The sequence below is a fragment of the Myotis nattereri genome (genome assembly GCF_964212035.1).
Source record: "Myotis nattereri genome assembly, chromosome: 1".
Classification (NCBI taxonomy): Eukaryota; Metazoa; Chordata; class Mammalia; order Chiroptera; family Vespertilionidae; genus Myotis; species Myotis nattereri.
In genome coordinates, this window is record NC_138075.1 from 38,812,139 (window position 1) to 38,838,669 (window position 26,531).

The 26,531-nt window shown below is 37.7% G+C and overlaps 1 protein-coding gene and 1 pseudogene across 2 annotated transcripts in view; both read left to right on the top strand.

The window, feature by feature from the left end:
- WDHD1 (WD repeat and HMG-box DNA binding protein 1) overlaps positions 1-26,531 on the top strand; it is a 57,533-nt gene that overhangs the window by 26,667 nt on the left and 4,335 nt on the right. The window contains exons 12-24 of the mRNA XM_081104868.1: positions 1,677-1,864; positions 4,243-4,427; positions 5,060-5,301; positions 7,709-7,846; positions 9,590-9,746; positions 14,938-15,052; positions 15,703-15,834; positions 18,873-19,102; positions 19,215-19,333; positions 20,463-20,519; positions 21,288-21,331; positions 21,729-21,899; positions 25,104-25,234. Of these exons, the coding sequence (XP_080960994.1) occupies positions 1,677-1,864; positions 4,243-4,427; positions 5,060-5,301; positions 7,709-7,846; positions 9,590-9,746; positions 14,938-15,052; positions 15,703-15,834; positions 18,873-19,102; positions 19,215-19,333; positions 20,463-20,519; positions 21,288-21,331; positions 21,729-21,899; positions 25,104-25,234 (1,909 nt within the window). The remainder of the gene's footprint in view (positions 1-1,676; positions 1,865-4,242; positions 4,428-5,059; positions 5,302-7,708; positions 7,847-9,589; positions 9,747-14,937; positions 15,053-15,702; positions 15,835-18,872; positions 19,103-19,214; positions 19,334-20,462; positions 20,520-21,287; positions 21,332-21,728; positions 21,900-25,103; positions 25,235-26,531) is intronic.
- LOC308527214 (large ribosomal subunit protein eL20-like) lies at positions 10,555-12,435 on the top strand (annotated as a pseudogene). The gene is made up of 2 exons: positions 10,555-10,559; positions 11,797-12,435. The product of its transcript is annotated as a large ribosomal subunit protein eL20-like (transcript).

Consider the following 26,531-nt stretch of genomic DNA (forward strand, 5'->3'; position numbering starts at 1 on the left):
TTGAAAGATACAAACTCCCAAGTTAACTCAGGAAGAAATAGATAACCTGAATAGTACTGTATCTGTTAAAGAAATTGAGATTGTAATTAAAGCCCTTCAAATAAAATGCCTGTTGTAACAACTTACATACTAAAGTAACACATTTCAATGCTAACAAGTAAAATGCCAATGTACAGTGGTAAATTATGCTGCATTTAAATGTTATTGGGTTTATAGAACAGAATCATTTGAGAATGATTTGGTCTCAAGAGCTCCTTGTACTGCTATATATTGTTTTTGCTGGAAGTTTATGAAGAAAAATTAGTCCCACATACATATGTAGTTTGAAAAGGAAGAAGTATTTTAATAGCCTATTCAAATAAGTGTGGATATTCTTCTTTGCTGCTGCACCAAAAAACACATGAAAGCTTCTTAAATATTATTTGCAATGTGAAATCTGAAAATTTTTATTTTAAATTTATTGATTTTTGAGAGAGAGGGAGAGAGAAATATCAGTTTGTTGTTCCACTTATTTATGCATTCATTGGTTGCTTTTTGTATATGCCCTCACTGGAAATCGAACCCACAACCTTGGTGTATTGGGGCCATGCTCTAACCAACTGAGCTATTCAGCCAGGGCTTGAAAACTTTTCAATGAACTTTTTAACCCTGTTACATTAAAATCCATTGGTCTGCCTAGCTGGTTTGGATCAGTGGATAGAGAGTCGGCCTGCAGACTGAAGGATCTCGGTTTCAATTCTGGTCAGGGGCACATGCCTGGGTTGCAGGCTTGATCCCCAGTAGGGGGCATGCAGGAGGCAGCCAATCAGTGAGTCTCTCTCATCATTGATGTTTCTATCTCTCTCTCTCCCTCTCCCTCCCTCTCTGAAATGAATAAAAACAATAAAAATATTTTTTTAAAATCCATTGGTCTAACTTGAGCTTTGAATTGATCTTTTCCCATGTTTGACTTTGTAGCATATGCATAGGTAATTTGGTAAATACTGGTTCACTGAGGTTTTTGGACCTTCCTAATATGAAAGCATTATCCAAAATATATTTGTTAGTATCATCACCAATCTCAACAGAAGTTTTTAAATATTGGGAAGCAATCAAGCTCACGGTGCCACGGATACAAGTTTTCCACTATTTTGATTTTCGTTTGTAAGCTCAAATTTTATCATTGGCCACAAATTCTATCAGCTATTCATTTTCAAGAAAATGTTTGCCAAAGACCCAGGTCTGCATAACTATAGTTTATCTGACATTCTTTTAAGTAACAATGGTGTTTCATGAAAAAAATCAATTCAGCTTACAACTCAATTGCTGAAATGCTTTTATTTTTTGAGACAACCATTATATTTATGTACACTTTTTATTTTAACACAGAACATTTTTAAAAAATTTGTGCAGTGATCAAGATTTAATAAAATTATATTTTTGCTGTAATTGAGTGATGGCTAACAATGCATTGACCACTAATAGATTGGTGCTCCTGACTTGATTAATGCTAAGGCACCAGTAGTTTTACCCTCCAATGCTTTTGCACCATCACTGCAAATGTTAACAATGTGAAAGGCAAATAGCCTGTTGGAATTACTAAGTTTGACTGAAAAGCTTATTAGATTTAATCATGTTTTTCTTTTTCCAGGTCATTGGTATTTATGGTTCTCTAATTATAATCTTTTGTATTTTAGATATTACAATGCTAAAAACTGGTTCTAGTCTTCTGAAAGAGAAGGAGGGAGATGATCAAGCAGAAAGCATTTACAATCTACCACTTGTAACATCCCAAAGGCCATTATATGATGGGCCAATGCCAACTCCCCGGCAAAAGCCATTTCAGTCAGGTTCTACACCTTCGCATCTCACTCACAGATTCATGGTAAGCCTTGGATCTACACTTTTAAACAGTTTTTCTCACTTTTAAGCATTTTACCTCACTATTAATAATTAGTTTGGTAAAAAGTATTTTTAAGCTCTAACTGATTTGGCTTAGTGGATAGAACGTCGGCCTGTGGACTAAAGGGTCCCAGGTTCGATTCTGGTCAAGGGCATATGCCTTGGTTGTGGGCACATCCCCAGTGGGGTGTGTGCAGAAGGCAGCTGATTGACGTTTCTCTCTCATCGATGTTTCTAGCTCTCCCTCTCCCTTCCTCTGTGTAAAAAATAAATTATATATATATTTTAAAAAGTATTTTTAAAACGCTTGCTTTTTCAAAAATATTTTTAAAAAACTAGCCTGGAGCACTTTGGTTGATTTTAATTTTGTGGTTGATTTATTTTACGGTTAACTCACAGCCTTGGTCTTATTTCAACTTTATTTTTGAAAATTGTGTTAAAATTTTGCTCTGCAAAATGATATATAATGAACTTAATAGAGAGTGGTTGAGCAGCCTTAGTGCCGGCGTCCAACCCCAGCAGGTCCAGGGGTCCCCAAAGGTGTGGACGGAGTCGGCGAAGAAGGAACGACACAGAGGCAGCGTTCAGTTGATCAGCAGCCTAGCCAGGATCTCTAGCCAGCATCTCCAGCCAAGTTCTGGTCTGGATCTCCAGCCAAGTTCCGTTCAGGATCTCCAGCGAAGTTCTGGTCAGGATCTCCAGCCAGGTTCTGTGTCCATGTTCTCTTGCTAGGTTCTCCAGGTTCTCCAGCCAGGTTCTGTAGCCATGTTCCCTCGCTAGGTTCTCCAGCCAGGTTCTGTCCAGGTTCTCCAGCCAGGTTCAGTCACCAGGTTCTAGTCAGGCTCTCTTGCCATGTTCTAGCCAGGTTCTGTAGCCAGGTTCTGTAGCCAGGTTCTGTGGCCAGTTTCTGTCCAGGATCTTTTGCCATGTTCTCTCGCTAGGTTCTGTCTCTAGGTTCTGTGGCCAGTTTCTGTCCAGGATCTTTTGCCATGTTCTCTCCAGCGAAGTTCTTCTGTCTCTAGGTTCTGTGTAGGTTCTGTGTCTAGATTCTGTGTCTTGTTTTCTTGTTACATCTGTATTTATACCATTTGATTCCAATCCTATCAATCTCCATTCCAAAGGTTAGGGCATTTCTTATCTCCATTCCAGGGAGTAAAGATTATGTAGCTTAAGTATGATTGTTCGTAGTTAAAGTGATTAATTACCCGCCTGACACTTAGTTAAGGGGTTTTATTCCCTCCCTAATTTCAGGGGAAAATCCCTACCTGGGGAAACAACCTTTCTCAGAGAGGTGACCTTGGTTAAAACACATAGTGCCAAGAAGGTGAGCAAACATATTAAGAACAGTCTGCCATATATGCCAGGTCCCTTGAAACAGCAAGGATGGACCGGCTCCCGGCACCTTAGCATATCATTAGCATACTATATGCTTTGATTGATTGAACAGACGACTGGACACAGCATATTAGGCTTTTATTATATAGGATTATGTGATACATCTATGAAAAAGTGCTATCTGCCCCCTTCCCCTCTCCCTCCACCCCTCTGGAATGTAAGCTTCCCAGGATAAAGAGTTTTCTATTTTGTTTACTGATAGCACTTAGAACGGTGTCTTGCACAGTAGGCATTAAATATGTATTTCCTAAATGGATGAATGAATATTAGTTTTTTATCTTAAGTTTCAGAGCTAAAAATGTTTAATATTTCACTTTGTTCATTATTTGAGGTTTTCCACTGAGAACTTTGCTTGCTGTCCTTTTTGAAAGGTATAGGCCTGGCAGAAATTTATATGTAAATATTAAAGGTGATGTTTTATTTTAATAACACTGCATCAGTAATCATCAAGTAATAAATCTTAATTTTTGATTGTCAACTATTATTTATATAAAGTTATATTTGTGGTAAAGGAAAGAAAACACTAGAGCCTCTTAAGTCTATAGTGTACATCAGTGGAAGATAAGTTTCCAAAATTGATTTTTGTTGCTTTAAAATATACATATTTATTACTATAATATAAACCAGTTATTTGGAACAAAAAAAAAATGCTGTCATTTATAATGCTGTTTTTTAAATGACAGTAATGTAATTAAAAATATTAAATGAGAAATATTCTATTTCCTAGTAAATTTGTGTTTATATGTACTTTCTTCTCATGAAGATAGGAATAATTAGTTATTGTAGCTCTGATGTTTACTATTGTTATCTGAAACTATTTAGAGGTAGATGAGCTGTGGTTGCTCCTATAACTTAAACCTTGATGTAAATTGAATTATAATACTTGTTAATTTGTACTACTTCAGCCTACTGATTCTCAGAGTGTTGGTTTTTCTCAGACTTGTATCTAACCTTACATGTTTGTAGGTGTGGAACTCTATTGGAATCATTCGCTGCTATAATGATGAGCAAGACAATGCCATAGATGTGGAGTTCCATGATACCTCCATACACCATGCAACACACTTATCGAACACTTTGAATTATACAATAGCGGATCTTTCCCATGAAGCTATTTTGTTGGCATGTGAAAGCACTGATGAACTAGCAAGGTAATTTTGAGATTATTAGGAAGAATTTGTTACTGTTCAACTGTTAGATACAGTTGTTGAAATTCAATACAAAAAGTTAATAAAACAAAATTACACCTTTTATAGTGTGGCATTTCAGAATGAAGAGTTTAGTATAAATACCACCCCCCCCCCATAATACCCCAGAACATGTCTGTTTTTGCCTGATTATCCCCATGTTACATTCTCTAACTATCTGTCAAAGTGACATGACCTGATTTGTAATGCAAGACATATGGGGCTGGGGTTTTTTTTGTTTTGTTTTTTTACAAATGTAAATTTTTTAAAAATTTGGTTGTGATTTTTGTATGTATTTACAACCTAGGATCATACTTTGCAGATTTTAGCCTTCTTTTTTTGTTTTTCATTTAACATTATGTTGTATTTTCCTGTATGTTTAAATATTCTTCAATAACCTGACTCTTAATGGTTTTAGTATAGTTTAGTTTAAGTATATTTCATAATTACTTTCTTAAAGACATTTTCTGTACTCTGTGTATATAACAGAAAAATAAACTATGTATTTGGTTTTGTTTCTGGGTGTCATGATTAGTTATATATATAAAATACCTAATAGGAAAGTTTGATTGTTTCTGTCTTGTTTTCATTTTCAGCAAGCTTCACTGCCTGCACTTTAGTTCTTGGGATTCAAGCAAAGAGTGGATAGTGGACATGCCCCAGAATGAGGATATTGAAGCCATATGCCTTGGCCAGGGGTGGGCTGCCGCCGCCACGAGTGCCTTGCTCCTTCGATTGTTTTCTGTTGGAGGTGTCCAGAAAGAGATCTTCAGTCTTCCTGGGCCTGTGGTGTCAATGGCAGGACATGGAGAACAGCTTTTCATTGTTTTTCATAGAGGTAGATTTTTTTTTCAGTCTTTTAAAATTTTACCATAGCCTAAAGTAAATGGAAATCACTTGAGCTTTCTTCTTCTTCTTCTTTTTTTTTTTTTGGATTATATACCTCCTTTTGCATTTATTTTATTTATAGAAGAACTATATTCAGGAGAGAATTTCACGGAAGAGTTTGGTTAATTACTTCTATATCTTAAAAGAATTTTCAGAGTTTAAATGCCTCAAAAACTAAACTAATTCTAGTCTGATTGACCAAAACAGCTTTGAATGTGATTTTTTTTTTAAAGTTACTGCTTTCTTTTCCTCACCGCATAGTCTCTCTTCAGTCCCCACCACTGTGCTTAGACTGGATTATCAAGATTACCAATGATTTCTTTATGCTTGTTTTTTAAGAATAGTTCTATCAGAAATCCTTTCTTGTCTTGACTTCTGTGGCGTTACTCCCTTGATTTCTTTTTCCTCACTGATAGCTCTTTCAGTCTTGTACTGGCTCTTCTTCCTATACTGACCCCTGGAATGCTCTAGGACTTAGTCACAGTCCCTCTTCTTTAGTACTCTCTTTTTTTTTTCTTCCTAATACTCTTTACGTCAGAAACTTTAAGTCTTTTGACTGCTTAGCCGTGATAAGTACTACATTCTATATTGCTATTCTGAACATAGCAAATATAACGGAAATAAAAGTCTCATGGCCTTTTGATTTTATTTTTCTTTAAATGGTGGTTGCAACTCTAAAATTAATTTTATCACTCATAGGTAAAAAAAAAAAAATGCAGTTTGAGAAACTATCCTGGGGAATCTCATTATGACCCATGTCTTTAAATATATACATGAGTCTGTAACATCTAAATTAATATCACCAGCCTTGATCTCTTTTGTTTTCACACTTGCCCACTTGAAATCTCTATGTAGGTTTGATACACATCTCAAACTTAACTTGGTCATGATAAAACCTTTGATATATTTTTTCCCTCCAAACTTGCTTCTTATTTAGTTCACCCATCTTTCTTGGTACAGCATACTATCAATTCAGCTGCTCAAGCCAGGAATGTAAGCATTTTCCTTGATTCTTCTCTTCCCCTCATCCCCCAGATCAACTGTCAGTAAGATCTTATCATGTCAGCTCTTTGGAATAACACATTCCAAATTTGCCTCTTTATCTCCTTCACTAAAATCCAGTCCAACCCAGATGTAATCTCTCAGGCTGTTGCAGTAGCCTTCTAACCAGTCTTTCAGCTTCAAATCTTGCATTCCATAATTCATTCTCCACATAGCAGCCTGGGTAAGCTGTTAAAAACACGAACCTCTTGCCTTAGCTGGTTTTGCTCAGTAGATAGAGCATCAGCCTATGGACTGTAGGGTCCCAGGTTCGATTCCGGTCAAGAGCATGTTACCTCGGTTCCTGGCCTGGGCCCTGGTCGGAGTGTGTGCAAGAATCAACCAAACCGTGAGCGTCGGTGGAGCCCTCCCGCCGCGCCCTCCTCCCCCGGGCCCTGGCCCGCGCCAGCCCCGGCCCTGCCCCGCCGGGCCCTGCCCCCCCCCCCCCCAAAAAAAAAAAGAATCAACCAATCGATGTGTTTCTCTCACGTCGATATTTCTCTCTGTCTTTGCCTCTCTCTTCCAATCTCTCTAAAAATCAATGGAAAAATATCCTCTGGTGAGGATTAAAAAAAGAAAACAAAAACCCCTACAAACCTCTTCACTTAAATTCCTCTGATGACTTCCCTGTGCTTTTAGAGTAAAAATTAAATTTCTTATCACAGCTGACAGGGTCCTACATGATCTGATCTTTGCCGCCTCTTCAACCTCACCTCTTGCCACTTTTTCTGTTGTTACTCTTCTGGCCGTACTGGCTTCTTTGTGGGCTTCAAACTCACCAAGCTTTTTTCCACTTTAGGAACTTTTCATTAGGTGTCCTCTGTGTCAACTATGGAGCTCCTCTTCCTAACATTTGGATGGCTGGCTCCAACTTACAATTCATATCTCAGCTTAAATTTTACTTTCTCGGAGGCCACCTCTGACTTGCCAATCTAAAATAAATACTCCTTCTGGCACTCGGTATCACCGTATTACTTTAAATCTTTGGTAGCACTTAGCATTTTCTATTCTTTTGTTTGTTTGCTTTTTAAAGTTCATTTGCTTGTATTCTCCGACCTGAATATGAATTTCATGAGAACAGTGACTTTGTCTTGTTTATCATTGTAGCCCCAGTGCCTGGCACATAATAAGCTCTATGTAAATATTTCTTGAGTGAATGATTTACTACTTATAACCAAAGTAGTAGTCCATATAACATAGTATTCTGCCTCTACTACCTGAATGGTGCCTCATTTAATTGGCTTAGAATATGATTTAGACTGTATTATAGCTAAGTAACCTTTGATACCTGATTTATATTTATGTTTTTTTACTAGGAACAGGATTTGATGGGGATCAGTGCCTTGGCGTTCACTTGTTACAGATGGGGAAAAAGAAACAACAAATTTTGCATGGTGATCCTCTTCCTCTCACAAGGAAATCCTACCTTGTATGGGTTGGATTTTCAGCTGAAGGCAAGACAAATTCATTTATTTATATTAAAGAGATTTTACAAGAAGAAATTGTTTCATGGTTTTTTCCTAATTAGTTTCTTTTAGATAAATTGTTTAAATTTCTTTATTTCATTATGTTGGCAAAACTGGAAACTGAGATTGTTAGGCAAGGTAGCCATTGTTTCGGTACAAGGTCTCTTTTTGGTGAGCATTCTGATTAGAAAACTTATAAAGAGGAAATACATTTTTCTGAAAGTTTATTAACAGAACAAGGAGGAGATACAAATCAATGGTAAAGTTGTGGCTATCCAGCAGGTTCCACACAAAAATCAGGAATTTTCTATTGCTGTACTGTCTACTTTGGTAACCCCCAGCCACATGTGGCTACCGAACACTTGAAATGTGGCTAATCTGAATTAAGATGTGCTGTTAAGTGTAAAATACTCTCCGAATTTTGAAGACTTAGTTAAAAAGAGAACATAAAATTGTCTTATTAATAATTATTTTATATTGATTATATATTAAAATGATTATATTTTTGGTATCTTGGATCTAATAAAATATAAATTAAATTTAACTTCACTTTCCCCCCTTTTCTCATGTGGCACTAGGAAATTAAAAGTTATACTTGTGCCTCACATATTTCTGTTGGACAGTGCTGTTGTAAACTCATTTAGTAGTGGCTATGACAGATGATTTGAAGGATACTGATGATTACCTTATTTTAAGGAGCCTGTTAATCCTATTTCCTGGCTTAAATATTTCTATTATTGGAAATTCTTGCCCTTCAGTTACATCATTAGAAATCCCAGTCTTACCTTTTTCAACCATTTCTGGATGCATTTTCTGTTGGGATATTATTAGTCATTTATGCTTTAATAATGTGACCATTAATAACTTCTATTCATTTATCTTTTTTTCCAGTTACCAATAAGATCTAGACCAGGCGTGGGCAAACTACGGCCCGCGGGCCGGATCCGGCCCGTTTGAAATGAATAAAACTATTCAAAAAAAAGACCGTACCCTTTTATGTAATGATGTTTACTTTGAATTTATATTAGTTCACACAAACACTCCATCCATGCTTTTGTTCCGGCCCTCCGGTCCAGTTTAAGAACCCATTGTGGCCCTCGAGTCAAAAAGTTTGCCCACCCCTGATCTAGACTCTGAGGAAACTGCTGTTTGCGTAGTGGGAGGGCTGTGAAGTCAGAAAAGAAAAGGGGTAATTAGGGAACTTGCTGTGTACTCCCTGAGATGGGAGCAGACTAGGTGAGAAACTAGGATACTTACCTTGGAGTTGAGGGACAGAACAGTAATAAGCCCAAGAAAGAGAAAAATAAAGAAGTGTACTAAAGACAGATTCTCTATATCCATATCTTGTCTCAAGTTTTGGTATTTTTCCAAGTCGCTCTTAACCAAGGAAGCTTCAGATATAAGTTTAATTTATTTTTACTGAAATTGGCTTTTGAAAATATTGCTATGTTCCAGCAGATGGCATAGTTTTCATTGAAACTGTTAGTGTTTTCTCTTTATCTGAGTAAATTTCAGTCATATGTTAGGCTTTTTTTCCCTTTTCTTCTATTAGGTTTCACTCTATGTGGTTAATGAAATTTTATGAGAAAATAAACTTTGATTATTTGCCTTTTATTTTCTGTTCACTTTTGAATTAAAAGTTGAATCATTGGTATGTGTATTTAAAATAGCATTTATTTAAAAAATATGTAGCTATATCTCTAAGTGATTTGTTTTTCTATTGATGTATAGGTACCCCCTGTTTTGTGGATTCAGAAGGCATTGTTCGAATGCTTAACAGAGGGCTTGGGAATACGTGGACTCCTGTATGTAATACAAGAGAACACTGCAAAGGAAAATCTGATCACTACTGGGTGGTTGGTATCCATGAAAATCCCCAGCAACTGAGGTGGGCTATTAGAAAATGCTTTATAAAGTGTATTTTTATTTGTCTTTCCCCTTCATTCATTTATTTGCTTTCTGTATTCACTAAATTAGGGATTTGTTTATATTCCCTGTGAAGTTTTCAACTATTTGCTTGACTTGGAACTTACTGAGAAAAAAAAAAAAATTAAGTTTTTTAGTGTGACTATAACATCATTTCAGCCTGATAGAGAGGGGAGTTCTGGTTAGACATGCTACTATATCTTTTACCACCTCTAATTTTTAAATATGATTTAGAATTGGATGCATATAATGTAGCTGCTTTTTGAGATTTTTAGCTTAATTATTGCATTTGATGAGAGATTTAATAGTTTACTGCAGGTGTAAATTTTTCAGTCCATATAGCCCCCATTCAATATTGTGTTAAAGATTTCCCTCTTTTTTGACACCTGATATCTTCTTGGTGTAAGGTTGTCAATGATATGTAAGTACATGGTGAACAAAGAGGTTTCTGCTTTCATAGAGCTTATAGTTTGGGGAGACAGATAACAGAAACAACTAAATATTAATTACTACTTGGGATAAATGACATTAATTAATTTGAGCCAGACCCATGATAGAGAATAATAGAAGGGCACGTTTTAAGCGGAGTGATCACAAAAGACTTGTTTTTGTGTGTGTGTTTTTATGTTTTATTTTTTTATTCTTTATTGATTAAAGTATTACATATGTCTCCTTTTCCCCCCATTGACTTCTCCCCGGCCACTTCTACCCCCCAAGTGGAGGTAGCATTTAATATGAGACCTGGAGGCAAAGGAGTCTGTTACGGAAGAATGGGGTGAAAAGCAGTCTATTTAGAGCAAACAGCGTTTGCAAAGACCCTGAGGTCAGAAAAAACTTCATGTATTTGAGGAATTAAAAAGATCTAAATATGGCTAGCATATAAGAATCAAGGGGTGGTGGGGGGCATAAGTCCAAGATGATATCAGAAAGTTAGAATATGTTGCATTATAGTCCATGATAGAGAAGTTTGGATTTTATTTGAAGTATATTAGGAAGCCATTCCAGGATTTTATCCAGGGGAATGGTGTAATCTGATTTATGCTATAAAAAGGAATATATGATGGTAAATGTATTGGCAGGAGTAAGACTAGAAATAGGAAGACCAGTTTTCAATAAGGGGACTTATCCCTTCTAGGGATGTTTGGAAATGTTGGGTATTGTTTTTAGCTGTTACAATAATAGGGGTTACTCTGGCATTTATTTATTTATTTTTAAAATATATTTTATTGATTTTTTACAGAGAGGAAGAGAGAGGGATAGAGAGTTAGAAACATTGATGAGAGAGAAACATCGGTCAGCTGCCTCCTGCACACCCCCTACTGGGGATGTGCCCACAACCAAGGTACATGCCCTTGACCGGAATCGAACCTGGGACCTTTCAGTCCACAGGCCGATGCTCTATCCACTGAGCCAAACTGGTTAGGGCTACTCTGGCATTTAGAGAGCTGGGGCCAGGGTTGTTAAACCTCTCCTAGTGTGTAGGATGGTCCTTCTCAACTACAGATTATCCCAAATGCTTTCAGCGCCTTCTTTGAGAAACACTGAGGAAGGTGTTGTCCTCATCTAGCTGAGCTGAAACAATGGCTGGAACTAGTGTGGGGGCAGTGGAAATGATGAGAAGCAGATGCCAGAAAGAAACAGTAGAATTTGCTATTAGATTGGGGATTGGAAGTGAGAGAAGAATCAATAATGACATCCATATTTCTAGTTAAGAGCAACTAGATGGATAAGAGAGATGAAAGTGAATTTTCTCTTGGGTGTGTTAAGTTTGAAATGCAAAGTATCCAAAAGTGCTCTCAAGAAGGTGTTGGATATATAATTCAAATTCAGAGGAGAAATTTTGGCTGGAGATATAAATTTGGGAGTCATTAGAATATAGAAGGTATTTAAAGTCATAGTAATAAATTAGATGACTTAAAGAAAAAGGGAAAAAGGTATCAGAACCCAACCCTAAGAAATTCCAACATTTAGAGGTTAGTATTAGTAGGAACTTTTGCATGAAAAACAAAAAGGATTAGCCAGACAAGTAAGAAATCATCTGAAGAGGGTCATGTAATAGACACTCTTAAGTGGAGACTATTTCAAGAAAAAGGAGTAGTGAAGAGACACTTCCTTTTGTGGGTGGTGGCGAAGCAGAGTGAACGCCATGAGGCCTCGAGCACACTTCAAGAATACAAGGTGGTGGGGCGCTGCCTGCCCACCCCCAAGTGCCACACACCAACCCTCTACCGCATGCGCATTTTTGCACCTAGCCACGTTGTTGCCAAGTCCTGCTTCTGGTACTTTGTGTCTCAACTGAAGAAGATGAAGTCTTCAGGGGAATCATTTACTGTGGGCAGGTGTCCAAAAAAATCCCCCCTTTGGCATCTGGCTGTGCCACAGCTCCCGCAGTTGCACCCATAACATGTACCGGGAGTACCGGGACCTGACCTCCACAGCCGCCATTACCCAGTGCTATGGGGGACCAGCACCGTGTCCGTGCCCACTTAATCCAGATCATGAAGGTGGAGGAGATTGCAGCCAGCAAGGGTCGCCATCCAGCAGTCAAGCAGTTCCATGACTCTAAGATCAAGTTCCCGTTGCCGCACCAGGTCCTTCGTTGCCAGCACAAGCCACACTTCACCACCAAGAGGCCCAATACCTTCTTTTAGATGCAGGGCCTCTCTGTCCCTTGATCTGTCCAAATAAACTCTTTGGGGGGCGGGGGGAGTCAGTAGTGAGAATGGGAAATAAAAATGGCTGTCAAATATATATAAAAAGATGAATACCAATCAAAACCAAAAAGAGAATTCTCTTTTTACCTACCAAATTGGAAAAATATAAAAATTTGATAACATTTTTAGTGTTGGTGAGGCTGTGGTGAAATAATCACATTTATATGTTGCTGATGGAGTACACATTGTTTAAAATCCCCTTGGAAGGCAAACTGTCAAGAACTACCAGAATTAGAAATGCATATGCCCTTTGACCCAATAATTCTGCTTGTAGGATTTGTCCTACCGATACACTAATGCTTGATATTTAACATATGATCCATGGACAGCATCAGCAGTGTTAGAATTGCTGAATCTCCCATCAGACATACTGAATGAGAACCTGCATTTTAACAAGATCTTTAGGTGATTTGTGTGCACATTAAAGTTCAAGAAATACTGTTTTGAGCAAATGTGGGAAATGAAACATGTAGAAGATATCCTGCAGGGAAGGATACTTACTATTAGCAAAAGATTGGAAACCTAAATTTTCTTTAGAATAGAGAAATAAATTCTGTACATTTATATACTAGAGTACTATGTAATTTTTTAAAGGGTGAAGCAAATCATATTGTGATAGTGACATGTACCCAGAATATATAAAGAACTCTTACAGCTCAAAAAATGACAGTTAAAAAATAGGCAAAGGATTTTGAATAGATGTTTCTCCAAAAATATATATATATATATAAGCATATGAAAAGATATTCAGCATCATTAGTCATTAGGGAAATGCAAATCAACACCAAAGAGATACCACCTCACATACACTAGGATGCTATCATCCAAAAAAACAAGATAACAGGTGTTGGTGAGGATGCAGAGAAATTGGGATCCTCAACCATCACTGGGTGGGGATGTAAGATGGTAGATTTGGGCAGTTCCGAAAGGTTAAATGCGGAGTTATCATATGACCCAGTTGTTTCTCTCCTAGGTATATACCCAAGAGAATTGAAAACACATCCATACAAAAATTTATAATTGAATGTTCATCATAGATTCATTCATAATAGCTAAAAAGTGGGAATTCATAATAGCTAAAAATGCAAATGTCCATCAACTGAGGAATGTAAAAGTTAAATGTGGTATATCCAGACAGTGGAATATTATTGGGCTCAGTTGGTTTGTTGTCCCATACACCAGAAGGTGGCGGATTTGCTTCCCAGTTGGGTTGGGTTGCGCGTTTGATCCCCCATCTGGGTGCATACAAATGGCAACCAGTCATGTTCCTCTCTCTCTCCCTTTCTTCACTTCTCTCCCTCTCCCCATTCTCCTCTCTCTCTGAAATCAATGAAAAACATGTCCTTTTGGTAAGGATTTTATAAAGAAAGAAGAGGGAGGGAGGGAGGGAGGGAGGGAGGGAGGGAGGAAGGAAGGAAGGAAGGAAGGAAGGAAGGAAGGAAGGAAGGAAGGAAGGAAGGAAGGAAGGAAGGAAGGAAGGAAAAGGAGTTAAGGAAGGGATTATTTAATTGGGGTGATTCTAGATCACTTTTGTAATCTTTTGGCAATGAATTCAGTAAAGAGGGTGAGGTCGACAATGTAAGAAAGGTAGATGAATGAAAAAATGAAATCCTTAAAAAAAGTGACCTGTTGAAAATAGGAAAATAAGACATTTTAAGTTGTGAGAGGGAAGAAGATAGACAATTGCAGATAGATTTGACAGTTGAAGGGTGACGGGAATTCCTGTCTGATGGCTTCTGTTGTGTTGGCAGATTATGAAGCAATGTCCAGGATATTTTTTTTTTATTATTGCTTAAAGTATTACAAAGGGTATTACATATGTGTCCATTTTATCGCCCCGCCCTAGACAGTCCCCTAGCCTCCCCTATCCCCCAATGTCTTATGTCCACTGGTTATGCTTATATGCATGTATACAAGTCCTTTAGTTGATCTCTTACCCCCCTACCTCCTGCCCCCCAACCCTCCCCGGCCTTCCCGCTGCAGTTTGACAATCTGCTTGAGGCAGCTCTGCCTCTGTATCTATTCAGGATATTTTTTAAGGCAGTGATTAGCAATGTGGGAAGTTTGAGAAAACATGGTCTTAGAAAATGCAAATCAAACCTAGTAGAGAGCCATAGAGGAATTGTTGGCTAATATTTCTGTCTTACCTTTTCAGAATCTTCAAATATTCCATTATGGACATTTTTATTACCAACTGGAGTGTGTTTGTTATTTTTTGCATGTTATTCCCAGGAATCAAGTTACTTAGTAATTTGAATGAAAGAATTTACATTTTTATCTTAAGAGGTTAAGTTTTGAACCTATAAGGATTTTTACTGTTCCATCTAATGTTTATTCAAGCAAGAAGATTCATTTTGTTAATGAATGCCGTTATCTTAAAGAGGTATATTTAATTTAATATTACAGGTTTTTATGGTGAGACTTTTTCTTTACTGACAGGTGCATTCCTTGTAAAGGCTCTCGGTTTCCTCCCACCCTTCCACGCCCTGCTGTAGCCGTATTATCCTTTCAGCTTCCTTACTGTCAGGTTGCAACAGAGAAGGGACAGATGGAGGTACGTGGAAATCTTGACTTGACACTCTAAATTTGATATTGCACTGCCTATGACACAGCCATTTAAAAATGATCCTGATGACCAGTGTTGAGTATTCATTACTTTATAATTAGACAGATAGAGGTAGCAGAGAGGGAGGGGAATGCTTATGATCACCAGGGCACCTGATTGCCATCACTGCTGCCAAGGACTTTGTGAGGTAAGTGGGTAGTGTCCTCAGTGCCTCACTAGTGTAAGGCACTCACTGTCAAGGTCGGGCAAGTCCTGAGGGGGTGTGCCTCCATACATTTTTGTGCCATAGGCACCTGGCTTGATTCACCCTAGTCCTAGTCCTGCGTCATCAAAAGTCATTTGAAGTCTTGCAATTCTAAACAAGAAACAAATTGGCTTCTAAAAAACTAATTTACCAAATTCTCTTTGCATTAACTATTGTAGCTAGGAAACGGTTTAAAACATTCTATTTTCTCTACCCTCCTTTTCAGGATAGTATATAAAGTTAAGCCATAATATCACATTAATTAGAATTTGATGCTATACAGGTGAGTATTTCAGAAAATATTTTATTCAGAAGCTGATGTTAAGATAAATATTTAAACTTACCTGGTATTAAGTGGTAGTTGACTCTAAGCAATTTTTTTTCACTTTTACAGGAACAGTTTTGGCGTTCAGTTATGTTTCACAACCACCTTGATTATTTAGCTAAAAATGGTTATGAATATGAAGAGAACACTAAAAATCAAGCAATAAAAGAACAACAGGAACTTTTACTGAAAATGCTTGCAGTAAGTCAAATATACTGAAAAAAAAATGGAAGTTAAATATTTTTCTAAGTTTGAATCTCTTAAAGGTATGTGAATTAGCACTGAGTTCCACAGCCTAGAATTTTTAAGTTGTATCCAGTGGTGTTTTTCGCCCTTAAGAAAGTTCAGTTTTCCAGTGGACATTGCATTTAAAATATTTAAAACATTACCCTGTATCTAAGATTATAGGCAGTAATGAACTGTTCCGGTGCAACCTCCCTTTTTGCTTTTACCCACTGCACTGTTTTAACAGGTTCTGCAAGTGATTTCGATGCTTCATAATATTTGAGAATCAGGACCTCTAACTCTTGCTCTTATCCTGTACAACAATGTTTCTAGACTTTTAAACCTCCAAGGGTGGGCAGTCTTCAGAACTTTCATAAGGATTTTAGATATACCTATATTTTTTTGTCATCCTCTTACTGTGTATATCTATAGCCAGTGATCATATTTGGTGCCTGGGATACTTAAGTGCTTTTACTTTTGGAGATAAATTTGATTTATGGAGAGGAGTGTAATGTAATTTCTTCTCTGCTCAACTTGCACTGGGCTGTAAGCCCCTTGAGGGCAGGGGCCATGCCAGGTACTTAGTGGAATCTAATAGACAGTAGACCTTAGTATTTCTTGAGAGAGTAAATGGTCCAGACTTTTAATTTTAAAGTCGAGGGAAAAGAGTCATGAGGGGAAAGTGTTATCTAAGACTTCAGAGCTAATTGTAACTAAGGTCTCCAAAACATGGTATTCACTGTTCGCTATGCAACACAGCCTTGAATTTTAGTACTAAAGAAATTCAATTCGTTTATTGTAGCGTAAGTTTTGTTCCTTTTGTGAAGGAACAAAAGTGTCATTTGTGATCTAGGCACTAGTAACCTTTTTACTGTCTCTAACACTTTTAAGGAAACGTTTGATTTGTTTACCATTTAGTTTTATAGGAGCGTTTCCTCTGGAACAGTGTTTCTCAGGAGGATACTAGTAGCTTTGGGGACTGGTCTTTAACATTCTGGTCCCCTGTCAAATGCCTCTTCAACCTAGTTACTCTGAGAATCTTACAACAACAGGTCCTTAAATACCATCATTTCATTCAATGTCAATAAGTTATAACTGATGAGAAAAAAAATCAACTCCCGGCAAGGGCCGCTGACTATGTGGAGTTTGCATGTTCCCCATGTCTGGGGAAGGTATTCTCCAGGTACTCGGGTTTCCTCCCACATCCTAAAGATGTGCACGTGAGGTGGATAATGTGTCTACATTGTCCCATAGTGAGTATGGGTGTGTGGGTGAGTGCATCCTGTGATGGAAGGGCATTCTTTCAAGAGTGGATTCCCTCCTTGTGCCCTGAGCTATTGGGATAGGCTCTAGTCACCTGTGACCCTGAACTGGAATGGTGGGTTGGCAAATAATTATCTTACTCTTTTTTTTAAAGTTATTTGTTTAAAATATAATTTTATTGATTTCAGAGAGGAAGGAAGAGGAAGAGAGAAATAAAAACATCAAGATGAGACAGAATCATTGATCAGCTGCCTCCTGCATGTCCCCCACTGGGGATCGAGCCCGCAACCCGGGCATATGCCCTTGACCAGAATCGAACCTGGGACGGTTCAGTCACCAGGCCGACGCTCTATCCACCGAGTTAAACTGGCTAGGGCTATCTTACTCATTTTTATTAATCTTTCTTAAATATATGTATAACACACATTTATTTCAATGTTTAATATTAGAACTATTTTGGGAAGAAATAAGCAGTAAGAACTCAACTCTAGTTTATATCAGTTAGCCTATAGTAAAATTGGTTTGTTATATGTTCTTTTTAAAATATATATATTTTAATTGATTTCAGAGAGAGAAGAGGGAGAGAAACATCAATGATGAGAATCATTGATAGGCTACCTCCTGCATGCCCCCTATTGGGGATTAAGCCTGAAACCTGGGCATGTGCCCCAACCTGGAATCAAACTGTGACCTCCTGGTTCATAGGTTGATGCTCAACCACTGAACCACACCGGCTGGGCGATTTGTTATACATTATTTAGTTTAAAGTCGCAGTTTCTAGGAACCCATCAGCCATGTTAAATAAGGTCTTACGATACTCCCTTTTATTTCTAAATGCCCCCCTGAGACAGGGTATCACCCTGATTGAGAAGTACTGCTTATAGATAAGTGATACTAGAAAACTTGAGAAGAACTTGCAGGTGAATATCTGAAGTTTCTGTTTAATGAGTCAGACATGTGACGTCTAAGTAACAAAATAGTCCTTCTACCTTATGAATTCTGAGACCCTTAGTCGTCTTTGAAATATTAATTTTTCTCACATTGTACTTGAGTTGCCTCACTTTGAGTTGTCAAAATTAATGCCAAAAGAAAACTAGTCTATTTTCTAAGAGATTTTAAGTGAATGCCCTTTGTTTTATATTGTCAAATATAAAAAATAGAGCAAGGTGTAAAGGAAGTTGTTTGCTAATTTGGAGTTTGTGTAATTGTTTCTGGTAGTTTGAGATCATAGACAATCACCCTTTAAAACTATTGGGTAAACCTGCTACACCACCAAATTCATTTAGTAGTTTTGTGTGCCAATTCTAGGCAAAATAGTAACAAATAAATCATTTACAATTTATTCCTTCTTTGAATTTGCTACCCTATTTGGCAAGGGTGGGAAACAAATTTAGGAGAACCACGCTTGAATTTTAAATGAATCTCTTACTTTCCTTGCAATGAATAGCTTAAATTGATATGCCAATCTAAGCTACTATTGATTATAAAATGCACTATTGTTTTATTCATTTAAACCACTGAGACAGAAAAAAAATGGCTGCCAATTAAACTCTGACCTACCATGAATTGTAACACTTTCCAATTTCAGAGATGTTAAGATGTGTAAAAATGTGCATTTTAGAATCAATGAGATACGGTATCTAAAAAGCTCTTTTCTCAGTTTTACTAGTAGTTTCATTCCTTTATTTTTACTAGTAAAATGTTTAACATGATTTGATTTTTGGTTTTGTTTTGTTTTCCTTTGGGGCTAGCTTTCCTGTAAACTGGAGCGAGAATTTCGTTGTGTGGAACTTGCTGAACTGATGACTCAAAATGCTGTGAATTTAGCCATTAAATATGCTTCTCGTTCTCGGAGATTAATATTGGCCCAAAGACTTAGTGAATTGGCCGTAGAGAAGGCAGCAGAATTGGCAGCAACCCAGGTGGAAGAGGAGGAAGAGGAGGAAGAGGAAGGAGATTTCAGAAAACAGCTGAGTGCTGGGTAAGAAATATTCAGTTGTTTGAATTTTTTTATTTTATTTTATTTTTTTACCAATCTGAATATTAACTTGGTCTTTGCATATAGCTCTTTATTGAGTAATATTATCTTTTAGTTACAGTAATACTCCTACAGAGTGGAGCCAGCCAAGGCTCAGAAATCAAGTTGAAGAAGAAGCAGAAGACACTGGGGAAGCTGATGATACAGAAGAAACATCAGAAGTACCTAAGCATGGTAAGATACATTTTCAAGGCAATTTAAAGATAAGAAATATGTGCGGGGTTTTCCCTACTTCACTTAGCTAGGAAAATTGAATACAGTAGATCCCCCTTATCCATGGTTTTGCTTTTTGCAGTTGCAGTTACCCACAGTCAGCTGCGGTCTCAAATATTAAATGGAATATTCCAGAAATATACAGTTCATGAGCTTTAAATTGTGTCATTCCGAGTAGCATGATGAAATCTCGCACTGTGTGATCTATCCCACCTGGGATGTGAATTGGCCCTTTGTCCATTGTATTTACATTGTATACACTACCCACCTATTAGTCACTCATTTATTAAATCAACTGTGGTATTGAAGTGCTTGTGTTCATGTAACCCTCGTTTGACTTAATAATGGCCCCAAAGCACAAGAGTGATGCTGGCAATTAAGTTATGCTAAAGAGAAGCTATAAAGTTCTTCCTTTAAGTGAAAAGATAAAAGTTCTCAACTTTATAAGGAAAGAAAAAATTGTATGATGCTGAACTTAGTAAGATCTGTGGTAAAAAAGAAAAAGAAATTTGTGCTAGTTTTGCTGTCACACCTCAAAAGTGCAAAAGTTATGGCCATGGTGTGTGGTAAGGGCTTAGTTAAGATGTAGTAGAAGACGTGAACAGAAAATGTTCTGGCTAATGACAGCATGTTGTACTAGAAAGCATTGAGCCTTTAGAAGACTTCAGCAAGGATCCCAAGATGAGTGACCACATTCACATAACATATTACAGTATGTTGTTATAATTATTTTATCTTATTATTAGTTATTGTTGCTAATCTCTTACTGTGCCTAATTTATAAATTAAACTTTATCAGGTATGTACAGGATAAGGCAAAAGTAGGTTTACAGTTGCAAGTATGCAAAACAGAGTTTATTCTTTTATTATTTGTTAATTATTATATTATTTTCCATACAGAGAACTATAGACCTACTTTTGCCCACCCTGTATGTGCTATTATTGACTTCAGGCATCTACTAAGGGTCTTGGAACGTATCCCTCATAGATAAGGGGAGACTGCTGTACCCATACTTTTTTAAGACATCATGTTGATTGTAGAAGGTGACTTTATATTCCCATTTATATTGTATTATCTAATTATTCCATAGGACAGAACCCATTTTCCAAAAGTGCAAATTCCTCTGATGTACCAGCTGTTAAGTCAGGTAGGAAATATTTGTAATTTTGTAATATCACAACAATTTTGTAAGTAGTCTAAAGTGATACATCTACTCAAATATACTTTACCCTTTAGGGCTTTCTTTTTATGTTTTTATAGTTTGGTTTTTTTGTTGTTGAAAAGTATCCACCAGATTTGGCTACATAGAGTTTTATTGATTTCTTAGCAAGAACAGATTCTGTAGGGTGGTTAGGAGGGCTGGAAGCCATATTGTATTGGATGTTGGAATATATATGAGCAGTTAAGAAATGGAAATAGCCATGTAGATAGCTCTTGAGAAATTTGGCTGATGTGAGGAGGTGAGACAGAGTGGTGGCTGGAGGGGATGTGGGGTAGAGAGAGTTTGTATTTTGTTTGTTTAAGTTGGGAAACTTGAACAGCCAATAAAGAGGGAAAGGAAGTCTAAGATGGTGTCTCCATTATAGGACAAGTTTCGTGATAAAGCAGGAGGGCGTAAGATTGAAAGCACAAGGAGAGGAATTACTAATCTTAGTTAAAATAAGACACCATTCTTCCGTAGTAACAGGAGAAAAGGATAGATCTGCATGTATTGGGTTGGTATAGTTCCCATCTAAAAGCTTTTATTTTGTCTTGGAAATAGGAAGGAGGTCATATACAACTGTTAATACTTTTAAAGTTACAAAGTATATTTATTTTTATATAATACAGATTAAAATGTTTCATTTATTATTATAGAAGTCAGATGTCTTCTGTGTTTTATCACTATTAAGTGAAGGTTTCTTTCTTATGAAAGGTGCCGTTACCTCCAGTAACGCAGGACGAGTAAACCCCTTCAAGGTAAACTCTTTCCAGTAATATTTTCTATTTAAATACATTTCCATACAGAGAAATATTTCAAACCACCTGATGACCCTCCCCAGATTGGAGGCATTAAAGACTATAGCAGATATTTGTGAAAACAAAGACAAAAGCAGTACAGGTTCACACTTGGGCTATAAGGTATATTTTCTACATATCTTCTAAGTACCTATTGTTTTGAAATACTCCCTGCTTTTCTTGGGGATGTGATATTTGGGAATATGTGGATCAATCTTAATTTGGGTTGTACCAAATGCATTCAGTTCCAAAAATGAAACTACAATATAAACTTAACTGAAATTTTAAGGAAGAATAAATTTATTGGGATTCTTTTACTTCTTTAAACATAAAATGCTTATACAAGTTTGCTCTTTAGGTATCAACCAATTCCAAAGAGCCAGCCATTTCACTGAACTCAGGACGTTCTGCTAATATTTTAGACAATATGAACAAATCATATAAGAAATCTACTACACTTAATCGAGCTACAAATGATGAAAAGTCTCCAGTAATAAAGCCTCTAGTTCCAAAGCCAAAATCTAAGCAGGTACTGTTTCAACTATCCACATCTGCCGAAGGCACAGATCTGTTTGTCTTACTTTTTGTCTGTTTGTTCACTGTTTCAGGAGGCTCCAGTTGTTTATAACTGTTTTTCTTGCCATTTAATCATTTTTTATTTTTCAATTATGGTTGACATACAATATTATATTAATTTCAAGTGTACACCCCAGTAATTAGACATTATATAACTTACTAAGTGAGCATCCCGATAAATCTCACACCCATCTGACACCGTACGTAGCTATTAGAATATTATTGACTATATTCCCTATGCTACATTTTACATCCCCATGACTATTCTGTAACTACCAATTTGTATTTCTTAATCCCTTCACCTTTTCACCCATCCCTCTAATCCCTCTCTCATCTGGCAACTGCCAAAATGTTCTTTGTATCTGAAAGTATGTTTCTTTTCTGCTTGTTTGTTGATTTTATTTTTCATTCAATTGTTAATAGATATGTATTTATTGCTATTTTATTGCTCGTATTTTTTATCTTTTGTTGTTGTTGTTAATCCTCACCCAAGGATATTTTTCTGTGGGCACCGAAATCTTTGTGGCAGAGTGACAGTCAATTTGCATATTCCCTCTTTATTATATTTTAGAGAGAGTGGAAGGGAGGGGAGAGACAGAGAGAGAGAAACATGGATGTGGGAGAGACATTGGTTGCCTCCCACACGAGCCCTGACAAGAGTCAGGGAATTGAGCCTGCAACAGAGGTACATGCCCTTGATTGAAATTGAACCCGCAACCCTTCAGTCCACAGGCTGATACTCTATCCACTGAGCCAAACTGGGTAGAGCTATCTTTTTTTTTCTTAAAGAAGACCCTAATATTTCATACTAGTGGCCTGGTGCACGAAATTTGTGCACCATATAAGGGGATTAATTAGAGGAAATATTTTAATATTGCTATTTGCCCTTTCTCTATAATAGAAGTGTCAGAGATGAAAGAAAATTAGTAAAATGTATATGAAAATGTTCCTCTTTTCAGAGTCAGGGGCGCACCAGGGGACCCAGAGTCAAGTTCCTGCCCACCCACGTGCACCTCGAAATCGTGTGAGACCCAGACGCAGTCAGCCCCACCCCCATTGGGCTAGCTCCAAACCCGACCAGTCCCACCCTAGTCAAGCCCTGCTGGGCAGGGGGGCACAGCCTGAGGTCCCCCGTAAAGCCCTGACAGGTGGAGGGCGTGGCCTGAGGTCCCCCATCAATCCCCGTCGGGAGGGGGGCACAGCCTCAAATCCCCCGTCAAGCCCCGCTGGGCGGGGGGGGGGCGCAGCCTGAGGTCCCCCGGCCCAGCACTGGGGTGGGGGGAACACCTTGAGGTCCCCTGTCAATCCCTGCCAGGCGTGGGGCGCGCAGCCTCAGGTCCCTGCTGATTGCTCGTAAAGAGCCTTAACGAGCCGGGAACTCGGCCTCCACTGTGGGCACAGCCATCTTGTGTTATGGAAACCCCCCTCCCACCCTGCTGTGGGCGCCGCCATATTTTGTGGCTCTTATATAGGATAATACTAGTTTGGTGGTGATGAACTCCTTTAGCTTTTTCGTCTAGGAGGCTTTTTATCTGACTTTCAATTCTAAATGATAGCTTTGCTGGGTAGAGTAATTTTGGTTGGTTCTTGGTTTTCCTCACTGTGAATATATTGCAACACTTCCTTCTGGCTTACAAAGTTTCTGTTGAGAAATCAGCTGACAGGTGTATGGGAGCTCCCTTGTAGGTAACTCCCTCTTGCTGCTTTTAAGATTCTCTATTTGTCTTTAACCTTTGGCATTTTTTTTTTTAAATATATTTTATTGAGTTTTTACAGAGAGGAAAGGAGAGAGATAGAGAGTTAGAAACATCGATGAGAGAGAAACATCGACCAGCTGCCTCCTGCACACTCCCCACTGGGGATGTGCCTGCAACCAAGGTACATGCCCTTGACCGGAATCGAACCTGGGACCTTTCAGTCCACAGGCCGACGCTCTATCCACTGAGCCAATCCGGTTTCGGCGACCTTTGACATTTTAATTATGATGTCTTGGTGTGGGCCTCTTTGGGTTCATCTTGTTTGGGACTATACTTCCTGGACTTATATATGTCTGTTTCTTTCACCAGGTTAGAGAAGTTTTCTGTTATTATTTTTTCAAATAGGTTCTCAGTTTCTTGCTGCCTTCTCATTCCAGCAACTGGTATGCTTGAAGTTGTCCCAGAGGTTTCTTACTCTGTCTTTGTTTTTTTAAAATTCCTTTTTCTTTTTGCTATTCTGATTGGGTGGTTTTTGCTTCCTTATATTCCAATTCACTACTTTGATTCTCAGCTTCATCTACACTACTGTTGATTCCCTGTAAATTATTCTTCATTTCAGTAAGTGTGTCCTTCATTTCTGTGGGGCTTTTTTTATGTTTTTTATGTCCTTTTTCATATTGTTGAAGTTCTCACTAAGTTCCTTGAGCATCCTTATAACCATTTGTTTGAACTCCAATTTGCTTGCCTCTATTTCATTTAGTTCTTTTGCTGGAAATTTCTGCTCTGTTGTTTAAAATTGATTGCCTAGCAAGGGCAGAGGTTCTCAATTCTGGTTTTGCTTCAGAATCATTTTATATATATATATATTAATAATAAAAGTGTAATATGCTAATTAGACCAAATGACCTTCCATCGAAGCCCAGGCTGAGAGAGAAGCCTGGATCCCGGGTGCCTGCTGGCGGTTGGAGGAAAGCCTGGGTTTCAGGTGTCAGAGGGAAGCTGGTGCTGGCAGCCGGGGGAAGGAAAGCCTACTCTTACACGAATTTTGTGCATTGGGCCTCTAATATATATATCCAGACCTTGGGGATTCCGGCATCTATCTGTTTTTTTTTAATTTCCCACATTTTAATGACAACTGGTGTAGTACCTGGCTCTACTCCTTTCTTGTTCTGTATTCTGATTTTACCTCCCAGATTTCATTCTATATTTGTTATCAGTAAAATAGATCTATTATGTATCTTTTCCATCTCATATAATTTTATTCATTTAGAAAACATGGAATTTGAAAATGTGTGTGTGTGTGTGCGCGCGCGTGCATACTTATTCTTAATTGAGAACTTCAGGACTTACCATGTTGGTATAAGATTTCTAGATATTTTTCCACATTTTCCAAAGCTTGTTTGTAACATATAAAACCATACTAGATTTTGTTACAGTACTCATTATGTTTACTTTTACAGGCATCTGCAGTATCCTATTTCCAGAAAAGGACTTCCCAAGCTGATAAGACCGAGGAAGTGAAAGAAGAAAATCCTAAAAATTCGTCATCTGAAACCCCAGCTATGTGTCCTCAAAACACTGAAACCCAAAGGTCAGTACATAGAGAAATTTAGCCGAAACCGGTTTGGCTCAGTGGATAGAGCGTCAGCTTGCGGACTGAAAGGTTCCAGGTTCGATTCCGGTCAAGGGCATGTACCTGGGTTGCGGACACATCCCCAGTAGGAGATGTGCAGGAGGCAGCTGATCGATGTTTCTCTCTCATCAGTGTTTCTATCTCTCTCCCTTCCTCTCTGTAAAAAATCAATAAAATACATTTAAAAAAAAAAGAGAGAGAAATTTAGTATTCTCAAGATGCAGTCCCCCAATAAAAGGCATACAGAAGCGGCAATACAAAATTATACAGCTCTGTTATTTATTATTAGAAATCACACATTGACACTAGTAGTGGACATTCTGAATACTTATTCACTTTAAGAAAGTCACAAATACTGATTTATGTCTATTTACATTGCTTACTTTATAGTGAGTTCTTTTTATTTATTTATTTTTTTTAAATTTTACTGATTTTAGAGAGGGAGAGGGAGAGAGAGAAAAAAACACACATGGATTTGTTTTTCCACTTATTTATACATTCATTGGTTGATTGGTTGATTCTTGTATGTTATCTGACTGGGGATCAAAATTACAACCTTGGCATATCAGGACGATGCTCTAATCCAGTGGTTCTCAATCTTCCTAATGCTGCGACCCTTTAATACAGTTCCTCATATTGTGGTAACCCCCAACCATAAAATTATTTTCGTTGCTATTTCATAGCTAATTTTGCTACTGTTATGAATTGTAATGTAAATATCTGATGTGCTATATGTGTTTTCCGATGGTCGCGATCCACAGGTTGAGAACCGCAGTGACCCATTGAGCTACTTGGCCGCTGCCTATAATTAGTTCTTTTTTTAAAAAAATAGATTTTTATTGATTTCAGAGAAGGGAAAGAGGGACAGAGAGCTAGAAATAGCAATGATGAGAGAGAATCATTGATCAGCTGCCTCCTGCACACCCCCTACTGGGGATCAAGCCTGCAACCCTGGCATGTGCCCTGACTGGGAATTGAACACTGACTTCCTAGTTCAAGGGTTGATGCTCAGCTAATGAGTCACACCGGTGGGGCAGTTCTTTTTTTAACAGGTAATATAGTTACATGGAGAAACATGGTTGAAAGGTGTAACAAAGAATAAATCTTTTTCCTATCTACCCATTTCCTCTCTCTACAAATAGTCACTGCCACAAGTTTATTATATAGCCTTCCAGAATTAATCTATGCATGTACAAACACTTATATTGGTCTTTTTTTTTTTTTTTTACATTTTACAGAAATGGTAGCATACACA